The 16,338-nt window shown below is 40.1% G+C and overlaps 1 protein-coding gene across 2 annotated transcripts in view; it reads right to left on the reverse strand.

Annotated features, from left to right (window-relative positions):
* CPNE4 (copine 4) overlaps nt 1-16,338 on the reverse strand; it is a 218,179-nt gene that overhangs the window by 152,366 nt on the left and 49,475 nt on the right. For both annotated transcript variants that reach the window (XM_042477130.1, XM_042477128.1), the window contains exon 2: nt 5,203-5,385. In XM_042477130.1, coding sequence (XP_042333064.1) covers nt 5,203-5,382 — 180 coding nt within the window. In that variant the 5' untranslated portion in view covers nt 5,383-5,385. The remainder of the gene's footprint in view (nt 1-5,202; nt 5,386-16,338) is intronic.

The following is a 16,338-nucleotide window of genomic DNA, read 5'->3' on the forward strand; positions in this document are numbered from 1 at the left end:
TATTTAATTGTTATTATCTTAGAGTGTATGCCTTGGGCAGGCTTTTATATACTTAATTTTACCAACTTTGTACAGCGCTGTGTATAATTACAGCGCTGTAGAAATAAAGTTTAATAATAATAATAATAATAATAATAATAATTAAAACATAATTTAAAATAATAAACAATAAATCATGACTGTGGTGAGGTCATAGTTCAACAGTTAGATTTTCCTTCTAGTGGCCGGGGAACTATTCAGGAAAGGCTTATTAGACTTAAATGCACTTTTGCCAAGAGTCCAGTTTAAGCATTATAAAGTTCATGTCAGGAGTTTGAATGAGAACAGGGAGAAACAAGATAGCAGAGGCCAACTTCCATCTTAGACTTTCAAATGGTTTGATGCAAAACACTGCTAACATTCAACCAGCTCTCTCTCCCTAACAACAAAAGTGGTGACAATGATCTTAAAATGCACATGCTACCTACTCAGAAATATGTCTTCTTTAATTCAGTGGTACATACCTCTAGGTGAATCTAAGAGTACCTTCACGTATACCCCAGAAGACAAAGAAATGCCTTGTAAAAAGGAGATTTTGTGCATATGCTAAATTATATGTATAGCTGCAAATTCAGAAACAATTACTATAATTTAAGTGGGTTGCAATTCATCTCACCATAGCAAGGAGGATGGCGACCAGCCATAAGGCATTATACAACTTTTTCATCTTTTTGTCCTTAATGAGCAAAAAGGTTGGATGAAATGGTAGGGAAACACAGGAGAGTTATTAGCAGAACCCTGTGAAATTCTGAAAAAATGCCACGACACTTGCAGAATAAAAATCTTTTCCAGAAACACCTCTCTCTCCCTCTCTCATTCTCTCTCTCTAGTTTTTCCTATGAGTACATTAAAAGTCCAGACCTCCAGGACTAATTTCCACCTTTGAGGGCCATCCTAGGCCACACACATCCTGCAAAGACCATAAAGTATAACTGACCAGAGGCCCACTTTTGAATTCTTTTTTAAAAAAACCTATCTGGGTGGAAAACAAGGCATATAAGGCATCAGTGCCTTGTTTGAATGAGAATTGCTGAAGGAGTTTCTGTTCTCCTTTACTCACACCCACACAGCCTCAAAAATCAGACTGGGCCACATGAAGAAGAGTTCTGTGTACCTCTTGCACTACGAAAATAAATTGATCCAAGAGTAAACAAAACCTGAACTCTCATTAGAAGCCAAAATGACTAAACTGAGGCTGTTGTACTTCACACATATTATGAGACATGACTCACTGGCAAAAACAATAATGGTTTGATGCAATCTACAAAGAAAGCCATGGCCCTACATTTGTAAGACCTGAGCAGGGCTGTTAATAATATGGTTTCTGGGAAGATTTTCATTCATAGGATTGCTATAAATCAAAGACAACCTGATGACAAATAACAACCAACAATACAACATGTAGGATGCATGTTGCCAAGCTAAGTACATTACTGGTGACAGCAGTATAATAAAAACCTTTAGTGTTTCTGGACAATCAAGAGAGGAACCAAAACAGCTTTATGAAACAATAAGGTAGCCTATATTAACCACTATCTAGCAGCCCATCACAGCAGGGATACAGAATCATCTTCTCTCCCATTCCCCAATGAACTGTCATGTCTTGGATGATCTCACATCCAAAGCATGTGCAACCTTAAAACACCAAATAGGCATTCTAAGTTCTGAAATGTTTTGCAAGACAGTTTGACTGATATGAGAAGACATGACACAGCCATCTGCCAGGGTCATTTGCCTTCTGTTCTGAAAGAAGTCAGCCAGTGAACATGCCCCTGGAACAAGATGCATCCATTCAACTTGCATAGACATTTTTGCTTCCCAATGATTTTTCTCTAGAGAGAAAAAATAAAATGAAGTTCTGCTACAGGGAGGCAGGAGGAAAAGAGCAAGGAGAAAGCCTGCCCCCATCCTTCACTTTTTGTGGCAGTGTAAATTGGAAAGTGGATTATATTCTGCCAGGAATGTCCCATGCAAGTTACCTACGGTACCTAGGATTACTTTGCTGCTCCCTGTTAGGTCATACCTTTTGTATTTTTTAAAAATCACTTTTTATAGGGAATTAGTAACCATCCTGATATTTCAAGATGTTCATGTCATACCTCCAAGTTGTTGATTGTACTTCTTTTGGATATGCAATTGTTTAAAATTGGAACAGTAGGCATTGATGACTGTCTGTAAGACATATTGTTGATGTCAGAACCACTCTTTCCTGGTAAAGGCAAATTTTTACGGGGAAATTTGTTTCCATAATTAATGTGTTTTGAAGCAAGTGACCTTATGTAACAGCAGAAAAAGCTTTAATTATGGTTGGTGATTAATCAGTTTTGTTGGTTTTATTTTTAATCCTGTTATCCTTAAATTATTTTCATCTTAAAGGTCATTTTACACTTTTGTGCTCTCACAGATGGCAATACTGAGCCCTTCTTTCCTGGGAACAAAAGGAAAAAAAGGATAATCTGAACATAAAATACACAGAGTAACAATTCATCACCTAGTATGATGCAGAGTGGGGTGGTGGTGGAATTTCTCTCCACCTCTGTCACCCAATCTGTGATCACCGATTTAGAGTACTCAATACAGATCTCCAGATAATTTTAAAATATTTCTCTTCTGCCTATTAAATTCAATGGAGTCATGGACCTGAATAGGATCAGATTATCTCCATGTTAACATCACCTGGGGTGATATGAAAAAAGACCTCTGAATTATAGAAAACCACTTGCCCTTTGAAGTTGCGCTCATAGACTAAGGACACTAAGGTACTAACTGGTAAATTGTATTAAATGGCTGCCTTACAGGAAACTCACCAAGCTAGGAAAGAGAAGACACCCACCTAGATTCAGACCTGCTTGGTGAAGAGAATGTATGAAAATGGAACTCCTGTCCCACTTGTTCCACCTTGTGCTGGATCTTTCTCCCCCTCTTTAGATAGATAGGGATTTCCTGCATGCAAACTCTCCTCTCTCTCCCTCCCTCTCATTCAAACTAAACATGTGATTTGGGTCACTTCCCCTTTGGAACTAACAGACCATCTCCCAAACATTTTCTCCTGAGCTGTTTGGTTTTCCATCTTCCACTTCTCTCAACTTTCTTTGGAAAGATGGTGAGATAATGATTTCTTTTACCTGAACTATTTGCTAGCTAGATTAGGATATACAGTGTGCTCGTGTTATACGTGCGTGCGGCTTATGCAGCTTCCAGCATATGCTAAAAGCCTGCACCGGAAGAAGCATCAACACACCAGGAAGAGGTAATGGGGCGCATGCCCGCAGCGCGCATCCTATGGCACATCGCGGGTGCAAGCCCCACTACTTCTAATGGGGCTTGACTATATGCATTTTCCCCTTACACGGGAGGGGGGTTCTGAATGAATCCCCGTGTAATGGAAGGGTGCATTGTAGTTTTTATGCATACATAGATTAAAGCAATTAGTAAATTCTTGTTTGAACTACAAACCACATGTGTTGTTTTTGTAGTTAGTCTCTATTCTTAAAGAAGCATAGGCGCTTTACAGACCACCCAAAAGGGCGGTCTGAAAAGCACCCTCATTTGCTGCGTGGAGGAGCCTCAGCAGCCAAACTGTGCGACTCCTCCAAGCAGCAAAAAGAAGCTGCAAAAAGCAGCTTCTTTTTGCGGCATGGCAATGACACTGCAAGGCGCCAATGGTGCACTTGCAGCGTCATTACCGCGACGTGCAGACGCTAAGCGCCCACTACGTCAAGATGGCGGTGTCCATGTAGAATGGGTGCCACCATTTTGTACGCGCTCGGTGTGTACTAGGGTTAGAGGCATCCGGAAAGGACGCCCCTTCCTAACCCTAGTATGTGCCGAGCACGTACTAGGGTGCCTGTGCGGAACAGGCCATAGTTAGACAAAGCACATTTCTACTATTCTGCTGATTTAAAGCTAGACCCTAACAGGCTTGGCTTTGACATTTTTGATAATTCAGTATTTTTATTTCCTTACTAAAGGCTGAAGCCTTAGGAAACTTAAATTACACCACACCTTGAAATCTTGAACCTGTTCATTCAGCATTTGTGAATGTTACTTTTTGTATGGGAGACTATGAGGCAGTACAGACCAGCACTTTGTGCTGGCCTAACCGTGTACTAGGGCTGAACTAGGGCAGAGCATTCACCCTGCCACCATCATGGGACACGCCTGTCCACATAGCGCGTGCCATAATGATGTCTGTGGTGCACAGTGCCCAAACGGCGCTGGCCAGAAGGGACATCATCATAGCGCACAAGCGCGCCTGTGCTGCCCCTTCCAAGAACCTGCTTGGAGCAGTTTCTTTTAGGGAGCAAGTCAGTGTTGCAGCATGTGGCTGCTGCGGCACCAACCCGGAGCATCTGTACTGCCCCATAATTCCCAGAATGCCACAGCCAGCATGGCCAAGTTATATGAATTGTACTCTTCCATGCTTTAGGTGTTGGACGAAGAACTGGCCTGATCCCAGCCTAGGGCTTGGGGGAGAACTTGGCCATAACACTGGCTGACCAGCTAGACCAGACTCCTGGATCCCCACCTACCCTAAAGATTCATGTGCCTACTCTAATGTTACACCTGCTCAGTGGCAGAAGTGGAGAAGTATCCATCTCAAAACCAGTCATTTGACCCTCTGAGACTCTCCATTCTTTCAGCAAAGAGCGGTGCTTGTTTGGAGTGGAACAAAGACAGGGTTTTGTAAGGCCTAATTCACCCTCAGCTCTTGTCAGATCAAGTTGTTCACAGAGATCTCCTCTTTGCATCATGGGTACCAAATAGGATCAGAGCACAGATACCTGTGCTATACATCACTATATGAGAATTCAGTGCTGGCAATGCAAGACATCTTACTTGTGAGTACACTGAATCAATACTGGCATGCAAAAGACTACCTACTGCTGCATTCATATACTTCTCGATTGGATATCTTGTTTTTTTCTTTCTGCAGTTCAAATCACATAGTAGTTGTCCCAGCAAATTTCTTAAGACATTGTCCATTCAACCTCTCAACACCCACACCATACTTTCCCATTATTCCCACTGACAAAGTCTTCTGTGTGTCTATATGCCAATGCTTTTATACTCCCAAATGTGTTGGTACTACTGCAGTATGACATCAAATCGTAAGAGAGAAGAGGGAGAACACATCCAAGATATATTTAAGTGGTATCCTACCTCAAACCACTGCCCATGAGACTGCATTTTCAGGATAACACAGGGATCTGGCTTGGAGAGGGCATCCCTGTCCGATATGCCTTTGCATGCAACTCTCAGTTCCACCTTAGTCAGGCATGGGCTGCTGAAGATTCCCAGGGTATTTGCCGCTGATTCATAGATGTTGCTCATTTTCTTCATAATCTGTTGGAGAGAATGTTTAGCTGTAAAATCATTTTGAAGCAACAATCTTTTAATTTTGTTTTGTATTCACATTTATGCAATAAGTTTCTGCAATTAGTGAACTAGGCAGTGACACATCATAGGAAACAAACCCAGTTAACAAAGGCTGAATTCCTAAGATACAAGTCACGTTTATGTGGTGAAAGAGAAGTCAGGTATATAATAGGAAACAGGAATTATTTTATAGTGATAATAATATAACAAATCATACTGACAAGTACATTTCATATCTCATATCCATCATATGTACAATCAGCTTTATCATTTATTTAGCAATATTTTTACTGCTTTTCATTTTGACAAAATGGCTCACAGTAAAAGCAAACTGAATAAAATCAATTACTCAAAAATACTAAAAAAATAAAACAATTCACTATAAATACAATTCATTAAAATGCAGCAGTTACAGACCACATAGTAATATGGTAAACAATCAGGAACATGCCTGGAGAACTGAGTAAGTCTTTAGAAGCCTGTGGGAAATCATTTCATATGATGGGTGCCACAACAGGAAAGTGCCTCTTTCGCATTGCCAGTGAGTTTCCCCAGGCCAGCGTATGGTAAGCAGACTTCACCTCAAACAGTAAAGATAGCAGGGATCTATATGGGATACAGTCACATATAAACTGTGAGCAATGCAAGGCCTTAAAAGACAAAAGTAACACTTTGAACTTGGCTCATTAGCCAACTGGCAACCAATGAAGGTCTTTCAACACAGGAGTTTTACATATAGAGTCAGAGGCTCCATTAAGCAACCTACTCACTACATTACATTCACCCCTACTGAAGTTTCCAAGCCATTTAAAACTCCACATTCAATATGCTCCACACAGAGCATATTACTATAGACCAGTAATACTGTCCTAATGTTACTAATGCATAGATTCAATTCAGGAATGGCTTTAACTGAAGGGTCAACTGTAACTGGTAGCAGATGCTTTCTGCCACTGAAGGCACATGGAACTCTAGTGATACAGATTAAGAGTTATCCCCACACTATTCAGGATAGGTAGATAATCCAACTTCCAGATCTGGGGAGTACTACCAAGATTCATCTTTCCTTGATTTAACTTCAGTCAGTTAGACCTCATTATGGTGAGCACTGCATCCAGGCATCAGTCTAAGTTGTGTATAGCCCCAGTGGATTCAGATATAATAGAGGAACAGAGCTATCATCTGTATGACACCCCAGCCAAATCCCCTCATGACTCTTCCCAATCTTTCCTATAGATGTTGAAACATCAGGGACAGGAGTTTGACCTGGGGCACCCCACAGCACAAGTGCTAAAAGGGCAGAAACCCAGTCCTCCCAGTCAGTATACAACTGACCCTTCAGACAAAAGCAGAACTACCTCAGCACAGTGTCTTGTTCCATCCTCACTGAGCCAGTCCAGACAACACCGCAGTTGATGATACAGTTTTAAAATATTTTAAAGCTGGCATATAACAAGGGCAGTCAAAGTGTCAGTGTTTTAAAGTTCCATGGTACATGGAACAACCTTGAAAAGTTGGTAAGCCACAGGACATGGAGACCTTTGTGCCCACGCTAGATACTGATTGGTTTTCACTAAATTGGTATATCAGCTTCTTGATTGAAAGCCAAAAATAGAGTCTGAGTGCATAAGTGAAATTATAATGTGGTAGCTTTTCCCCCCTGATTTCTGATCCAAGGGGCAATTCAGATGAAAATTTTTATGACTTTTCCCCCAATGGCATTTCAAAGGTGCTTGCTGTATGGAGCAGAAAAATAATGAACTGTGTTGCAGAGAAGGAAGAGGGATTGGCTTCCATAAACCATGAATATGGGTTTATTTCCCCAACCGGGTGCTGAACTTTGATTTTCCTTACAGTAACATTTCTTACAATGCAAAGATGCCATGCTTCTGCAAAAGGAAGACAGAATTAAATATGAGATTAAACGGCACAGCAAGCTTCATGTTCAGATTAGAAATGGTCCACTGATGGGTGATGAGATGTCCAGTTTATTGCTGTTACATGTTTACCACCTAAGATAAACTAACAGGAAGTTTCTGCCCAGGAAGTGGCAAATGATTCTTCCTTCATTCCCTAGGCAAGAGTTCAGAATTGCATGGCCATCCAGACACCATTGGACTGCAACTCCCAGCAAAATTAGCCATGATAGCTAATGATGAGGAATGCTGAGAGCTGCAGTCCAACAACAGCTGTAGGGGCACACAATTATCATCCTGCCATGCATGGAGATTGAAGAATATTAGTGGAGGAAAATGGTGACAAGGGGCCTGTACAGACAGGCCAAAATAAAGCTGCTTTGGGTCACTTTGGAAGTATGCTGTTTCAATGATACACACATCTTAAGAGGCCAGAAGCTGCACCAAAGCCTAAGGACTGGAGCACAGCTTTGTTGCAGCTTCTGGCCTCTTAGGACACATGTATCATTGAAACAGCATACTTCCAAAGTGACCCAAAGCAGCTTTATTTTGGCCTGTCTGTATGGACCCAATAATAAGCCTCTGGTAGCCTTCTGTCTTTTCTCTACACTCTGCTACACACTGATAACATCACTTCTACACTCTTTGGCAGGCAGTCAGCTTTCTTCACCCCTCTTACCCAGATACTTCTGGGTCTTCTCCTTCCATGCTTTCACACTAGTCTCATTGTGTCCTTTTTCTCCTGAATGCAGTCCACTTTTCTACAGCTCCTGTTGTCTTTGCAGCATTCTGCCTGCTCCCATGGCAGTACCATTTGCACAGTTTAATTTACACAACTTTTGCTTGCTACTTAAAATGATTTTCTGTGGATTATTTGCCAGTTCTGCACTTTTTAAAAGATGTCAATTGTTTTGTGCTTACTTTATTCCTCAAGAAATTTCCCCACAACCCTTGTAAATGTGTGATTCTCAAGATGAGGTGTGAATTTTCATGCAAAAAAGGAGTAAGAGATGACATCAATATTTTCCCCTTTAAGTCTTATAAGGCTCTTGAATTACTGAAATTGTAGATATGACAGCAACATATCTGAATAAAACTTGGGCTGAGATGCTCTTTGAAACTGGCAGAACACAATGTTTCACCAGTATAATTTCATGAAGGCCCAGGAGAGCAACAGCTGATAGCTGGGTGACAGGCACAGAGGGAACCTGTTAACCCCATACCATGATCACTCAGTGGCCATCTGAGTTAGTGGGAAGAGTTGCACCCATCTGTCATCTAACACCCCAACAAGGAGGCTGTTGTGGCTAACTGCCCTTGAGTTGACCTTGACTCATGGCAACCCTGTGGATGCCAAGACCACCTGTCCTCCACTGCTCTGCTCGAGTCCTACGGACTCATGGCCATGGCCTCTCTGATTGAATCCATCCATCTGCATTGTGGTCTTCCTCACTTTCTACTGCCCTCTACCTTTCCTAGCATCATTGCCTTTTCCAGCGATTCATGTCTTCGTGATGTGGCCAAACTATGACAAACTGAATTTAGTCATTCTGGCTTCCAGGGAGAGTTCAGGCTTAATCTGTTCTAGAATTCATTCAGTTGTTTTCTTGGCCATCCATGGTACACTATATAGTTACCTGGCTCAAAATGTAACATTCCTGGACAAGGAGATACTGAATGCCTTCTTGGATAACATACCACCCCCCCCCCAAAAAACCAAACACCTCTGGTTACATAAATGTATACCATGAAGAGGATTCTACCCTTGGTATCCAGCAAACTTCAGTCACATTCCCAGCCAGATTTGGCAGATCACTTGCTCTTGGCTTTATTTGTAACCATTATGCTCCCAAGGATACCTGGCAGTGTCTCCTCCTCTTCCCCCTTTGATAGGCACTTCATTTGACAGGGCCATTTATGTGGCTCCCAGGGCCCCTTGGAAATATTATTTTTACTCCAAAATGCCACAAAATGATCTCTAGGGCCCTCACACATTTCCACATGTCTTGAGCCTCCCAAGGGTCAAAATGGAATTTTTCTATTAAAATGTTTTGCCTCAAAATGTTCCAAAATGCCCCCCAGGGGCCCCCAAAGTCCCCAAAAGATGCCTCCCATATCACATAGAGGTATTTGGGGGCAAAAAAACAACCAATTTTTTCCAGCAGGAGCAGGTAACCTGGAAGGCTAATGCAGCTCCTCATTTTTCACAGTTGCCCACCCCTATTATAGACTTTTAGGAGCTTTCCAGGGTGCTGAAACTATTTGCGGGATATGATTCAGCACTGAGGATAACTCCCTTAAAATCTAGAATAAAAACTAGAACAATTTACTGCACCCTTGACAAAGAGGATGCCAAACACTATTACTTTGGGACTGGGGCTGTTTCACCCACTGAGTGCTGGAGGAGATAGCCCAGATGCAGCATGTGCCTTGGACAGTTCAACACTCCCATTAAACCCTTGTTGCTTAATGTTTTAAACCCAGATTGTTAGACTTAATTCATTGGGAGCCCTTGTGCCTTGACTGTTAGTTCCCTGGTGAGTTGGCCCTTCTGATACAACTTAAATGAATTATTTTCAAGAAGTTGCTCTTATACCTTGTTTTCAACCTCTCCTTTGCCTGCTTCAACTTCATTAGTAATAGATTAATGTCTTATTCATTCATTCACCTATGAGAAGCCAGAATTCCTGAGAGGAAGATGCAGAAAGATGACTAGCTTATGTTGACTGAACCACTGTCCTCTCCAGGTCATACCGTAATGCATTTTTCATTCACTGCCACTATGATTCCATTTCTCTTTCTTTTTCAGCAAGGAACATGCATATCATGCCACTAAGGGACTTCCTCAGAAAGTCATTTCTTTTAACCAGTGAGAGAACTCATGGCAGGAGATACTGTACAATGTCAGTCAGCTATAAAAGAAAAGAAAAGATTCTATAATCTAAAGTAGCATTCCTTAAAGTGGAATCTTTGAGGGACTATAAACTCAATCATCCCCAGATAGCATGAACTGTGTTATATTTGGGGATGTTGGGGATTATAGTCCAATTGGCTAAAATGCATGTGCTTCTGTAGCTTTCAACTGGGGAACAACTTTGCCAGAGTTTCCTTTATCTCTCCCTTCTCTTTCAATCATAGTAAGAACAGTAGTGAGGAATATAAGGAACTTAATTGCTTGGCTGGGAGAAAATGTGGATGCTGTAAAATTGGCTGGTTGCCTTAATGTAACCATGCAAGCTGGTTCTTAATGAAAAGTGATTAGAAGGAAATTCTTTCCAGCTTGAAGAATGTGCTGCAACACTAGTGGCTTTGCAAACAGAGATGATTTTATAAGTTACACTAAGCATTATTTGAGCACATTGTGTGTGTGTGTGCATGTGTGTGTGTGTAAAAGAGAGCGAATGAGGCTCATACAAGAGAACACATCAAATTATACAGAAAACCAAAAGGAGGGGTGAATTCCTTTTAAAAAAACAAATTTAAAAGTTCCCATGAGTGTGAGCCCATCCACTCACACCAGACCTCTGTCTGTCATTTGGTAGGCTTCTCTTCTTCAAAAGGGTCTACTCTGTCTCCAGATTTCTTTCACGTTTTGTCAAATAAGATTTTTGAAAATATAAAAAGCTATGAGGTTTTGCTGGTGTTTGCAATGTAATAAATGAAAGTGAGGTGAGGCCAGTTCATTTCTAAGATGAAATATGATGTCAGGCTGAGCTTCCAGGCTGAGCTGATCCACTGTATGATCCAATGGGATGAGTTCTGAGAATAGTGTCTGTATCATACTCCCAGGGAAGTGGAATTTTGTTTTAATGCAGAAACTGACCACTCCATACCAATAACTGAAAATTTTATACTGTACTTTTTTTGTAGTTACTGCATATGTCAAGAACACATCAATAATAATAGGTCAAATAAAACCTTTAAAATTATGTGCTCTCTTTTTATTTTGACATTTTATTTATGTCCTTATTTCAATTAATCTCAATGCAATGCCCAAGTGTTCATTATTTTTATCACTTTTTAATGACTTACTTATGTGTACTTTTTGTCTAATGTATTATCTAAGTACAAACTTTTTTAAGGCAATGCATTTTCCAAAGACAAATATTCATGTGCCTTTAAACAACACAATTCTTAGGAGGGTTTATTAGGGATGGATACATTCAACACTTTTGCTTTTTTTCTACATTCTTTTTAAAATTTAATTTCAGGTTTTCTCCAGTCTGTTTATGAAGAGATTTTAAAAATCTGCTCTCTTCAAGAATGAACTGAAATAAATTTTCAACTTTCAGTGCTGCTAAATTCAGTAGATAGTTATTTTTGGTAAGGTGATGCTCAATCATGTCTGCCTTGTAGCTTTCAGGAGGTTGTCAGAAGAAAAAGGTGGCAAACCTAATTCAGCACCTCAGACATAGTTGAATACACAAGCATTCAAACTTAAGTCCTTAAAGTGATAAGCACTCAAGTTTTTCTCCCTGGATGGGTGACTCTCTCACTTTTGCATTCTCCTAAATTCATTTTTTAAAAATCAATTTCTGTCACATTTATGAAAAAATCTGAAATTTTCAGAAAGTTCTTATTAAAATTCAAAGTGAACCAAATTTTCACCCATCTCTATTTGGGAATGGGAAAAAAGTACCCTAAAGTTTGGGGTCTACTTGAAAATATAGCTGTGTGTTTTAGATTAATGCTTCAGCACTATTAGTTATTTAATAAATTTCTGGATTAATCTTACATTCAGTGGCCAAACTTTAAACACTTTTAGTGCAGCATAAATATACCTTTGTGCAGTTAGCTGGACCCTATAATTCCACAATCAACTGCTCAGGGACCACCAAAGCTTTGGACTCCCCCTTGCGCAAGGACTGAATAGTTCTGCAGACACTAAGTCATAAGGGAAAGAGAGGGCTGCATGTATGCATGTAAGATACTGAGACTGTATCTGCACTGTAGAAATAACCACCTTTGATACCACTTTAACTGTCATGGCTCAATGCATCTGAGAATTGTAGTTTGTTGTGGCACCAGATTTCTCTGGCAGAGAAGGCTAAATGTCTCACAAAACTATAGTTCCCAGAATTCCATAGCACTGAGCCATGACAACTAAAATGGTGTCAAACTAGATTATTTCTGCAATGCAGATAGAGTGTTAGACATCTCTGAGAAGGCACAACCAATTTGACAGCTATCTTCATGTTTGTATAAGTCAGTTAGGACTAGACATTCATGTCAAGGGAAAACCTTTACATTTACATTTTTATAATGCACAAATAAAATATCAGTTAATGACTATTCATGACCATATGTAGATAAAAACTCAAAAGTTCTCTCTCTCTTCTTTTCTTTTTCTCTCATTCACATACAGATATAACAAATGAACAAAACAAACTGGAAAAAATACAATGCAATTAAACCAGGAATTAACCATAAAATCAAAGGAAAGCATTAACTATCGAAACCTAACAGAAGCAATGCTGTCTGCACCACATGACTGAAGGATAATAAAGAGGGTTTCCAAAACTGAGGTGCCATTACATTAGAAGCCTTCTTTTGAGAATCAACCTGTTATAAATTTTGAGAAGAGCATGAGACTGAGATAATGAATACAAATTTTGGGAATGTTCATAAAGCATATTCAGATGCTCTAACAATAATGGTGCCATAACTGCATAACTTTCAACCATGCTATGTATTCACTTTGTGTACAATTTGAGATTTCTGCTTTATAGTGTACTGGGTTTTGGATAAACATATGCAGCAATGACTTTAGATCATCAGTCAAAAAGAAAGGCCACTAAATTTTCATGCATACTAATGAATGAAATCCACTGAAGCAAATGTTCATTTCAATGTTCCTTCTCAATGTAATTATAGCACAACAATGGTTTGCAAGCAACTACATTCTGATGAACCCCCAATAGTTTTCCAGTATTAATTTTTATGACTTTTCTGTCAACTCATTTTACAGATGGAAAATCACAGAGGTTAAGCAGTTTATTCAAGGACCATATAAGAAGAGCTTAAGTTCACATTTCCCCCATATATTTAGAGATTACTTGAGGACATACTAGCTATGAGCTCCAAAGACTTTAAAACATACATATTCAGTTTGAGAGTTACTACAGTAATGAAGTGAAGCTTGAACTAATGGCTTGTGGGACTTCAACACAAATGTATTGGCTGCTTAGCCATTCAGGTTTTTAAAAAAGCAACCCTAACCTCAGAGAAAATCCTCAAGCAGCAGATGCTTTCCCACTGGCTGCATTGCTGATCATCCAACAAAACAATATAAGAGAGCATTTACTTTACTTGGTTGCAAGACCACATGTGGACTGATTCAAACAAACTGCCACACTGAGTTGAATAATATTACTACAATAGTGTGGCGAAACAGTTTTGTTATTATTTGGGGGGTTGTGTTTCCAATTCTTAAAAATAGTTTTATTCATGTTGATGTCATAGCAAACTTTTATGGTAAGTCTAAGCAACAAGAAATACAATCCACATTTACCACAGTCTAGTGAGAGAAGGCATTGAGTGTGATAAAGATAAAGGTTTCTCATCACATGAATATAAAGTCGTAACTGACTGTAACTGGTGCTCATCTTTGTTACTAATCCAAAGAGCCAATGTTGTCCAAAGATGACACGGATGGTCATGTGCCCAGCATGACTGCACCGAATGCTGTTAGCTTTCCATCAAAGTGGTACATACTTATCTACTTGCATTTGCATGCTTTCAAACTGCTAGGTTGGCAGAAAATAATAATAATAATAATAATAAATTTTATTTATATACCGATTTTCCAAAAGATCAAAGCGGTTTACATAGAATTAAAACCAATTACAAACATCTCATAAAATAGATAAAAACCAATAACACAATGTACGATATACAGATATAAAAACAATCATTGAATAGGGTGAGGCAGAGAGTCGATGGGATCAAGTACATAACTTCATTTTCCAGGGGGGAAAGCTTTACAGAAGAGGAAGGTTTTAAGCCTCTTTTTAAATGTTTCCCGGGGGGTGGGGGGGTGATCAGACGGAGCTCCTCGGGAAGACTATTCCAGATTTGTGGGGCCACTACTGAGAAGGCCATCTGGGATGTAATAACATATTTAGATGGTGGAATTTCCAGCAAGTTCTTCCCGGATGTTCTGAGTGTGCCGGACAGATTATATGGGGAGATGTGGTCCCTCAAGTAACTCAGGCCCAAGCCATGTAGGGCTTTATAGGTAATAACCAACACTTTGTATTGTGCTCAGAAGTGAATAGGCAGCCAGTGCAGATCTTTCAGAATAGGTATTATATGGTCAAACCTGGAAGCACCGGTGACCAATCTGGCTGCCATATTTTGTACTAACTGAAGTTTGGTACAAGGGTTGCCCCATGTAGAGTGCATTACAGAAATCTAAGTGAGAGGTTACCAGAGCATGTACCACAGTTTCAAGGTCCCTTTGGCCCAGGGAGGGTCACAGTTGGCGTATCAACCGAAGTTGATAGTAAGCACTTCTGACCGTCGCATCTACTTGAGATGTCAACTGCAGAGACGAGTCCAGAAGTACTCCTAGACTGTGAACTTCGTCCTTCAGGGGAAGTGTGACCCCATTCAGGACAGGTGGATAAATTTCCTTCCCCGGGCCTGGGGAACCTATCACCAGTACTTCCGTTTTCTCTGGATTCAGACTGAGTTTGTTTTCCTTCATCCATCCCATTACCGACTCGAGGCAGGCATTCAGAGGAGAGACTCCATCCTTAGTCACTGCATCAGTCGGAGGCACAGAGAAGCATATAGGACTAGCAATGGGAGCTCACCCACTCATTGGCACTTGGGCCTCAAGCTGCCAACCTTCCAACCTTACGATAATCAGAATTATCATCTTAACCACTAAGCCACCGAGTCCCATGAGCGTGGAAGTGGATGTTATTTTGGCAAATACTGAAAGCAATTAGATTGATCAATTCAGCACCTTGGCTAGCTCCAACGACAATCTACTCCACCAACATTTTACCTCCCACATGTTTGCAAAATGAAAGGAATATGGCAAGTAGAGGGTGATAGATATGTTTAATCCTTCCTGTCACCCCACAGTTACCCCCCTCCAGGTAGGCTTTTCCATTCTCCATTTAGGATCTGAGAATGACAAACAATAAACATATCTGGGGAACATGAAACAAAAGGCTCACAGGAAAATATGGCAGATGGGTAAAGGGTCAAACCTCATCCACACATTTAGTCCAGCCCTTTTCTTTCTTTCTTTCTTTCTTTCTTTCTTTCTTTCTTTCTTTCTTTTGCACAGTAACTAAATCTGTTTGTGTGAAACCCACTCATGTTCCCCATTACTACTTCTGCTACTAGAGACAATATATAGTCCTAATGGTTAGTCAAGGATATAGGAGAGGGGGAGGAGAAAGTGAAAAATGAGACCATTGCTCCCAAATAAAAATTCAAAATCAAATTTTCATTCAGTTACCAAATTATTAATGTTTCAGTAACTTAAAAACTTTAGAAATACAGTTTAGGCATCTAAAGAAAAGGGACAAAGTTACCAAGGGAATGCCAGTGCAGCAAATTTGAGTTTTAGGTGTGAACGATTTTTAATGTTCTACTATCTGTAATGCTAGAAACTTGAGGACTGAACAAAAAATTAATGTGGGGGATGTAGAATTATTTGGAGAGACAAAGCCATCATTCTGTTCCCATCCCAATAGCTACATCCCTATGAATAGCTGATATTAAAATTTCAGCCTATATGAATTTGCATTTTAAATTATCCTTTTAAAGCTGGCCAACTTAGTGGACATTGATGCCTCTTGTAGTAGTGATGTCACTGCATTAGGATACAGTGCATCAAAGAGTACTCCTTTTTCCCCATTCTAAATCTCCCACAATGCCTCTTTCTTTATAGGAAATGGAGAGGGAGAAAAATCTCTTCATCAACTTTCTTTACACCGAGGATTGGAATTGTGCAGCCTTCGTCCCAGCCAGCTCCTTTAAAATC

Source organism: Sceloporus undulatus, chromosome 6 (assembly GCF_019175285.1).
Source record: "Sceloporus undulatus isolate JIND9_A2432 ecotype Alabama chromosome 6, SceUnd_v1.1, whole genome shotgun sequence".
In the NCBI taxonomy this organism is placed as follows: Eukaryota; Metazoa; Chordata; class Lepidosauria; order Squamata; family Phrynosomatidae; genus Sceloporus; species Sceloporus undulatus.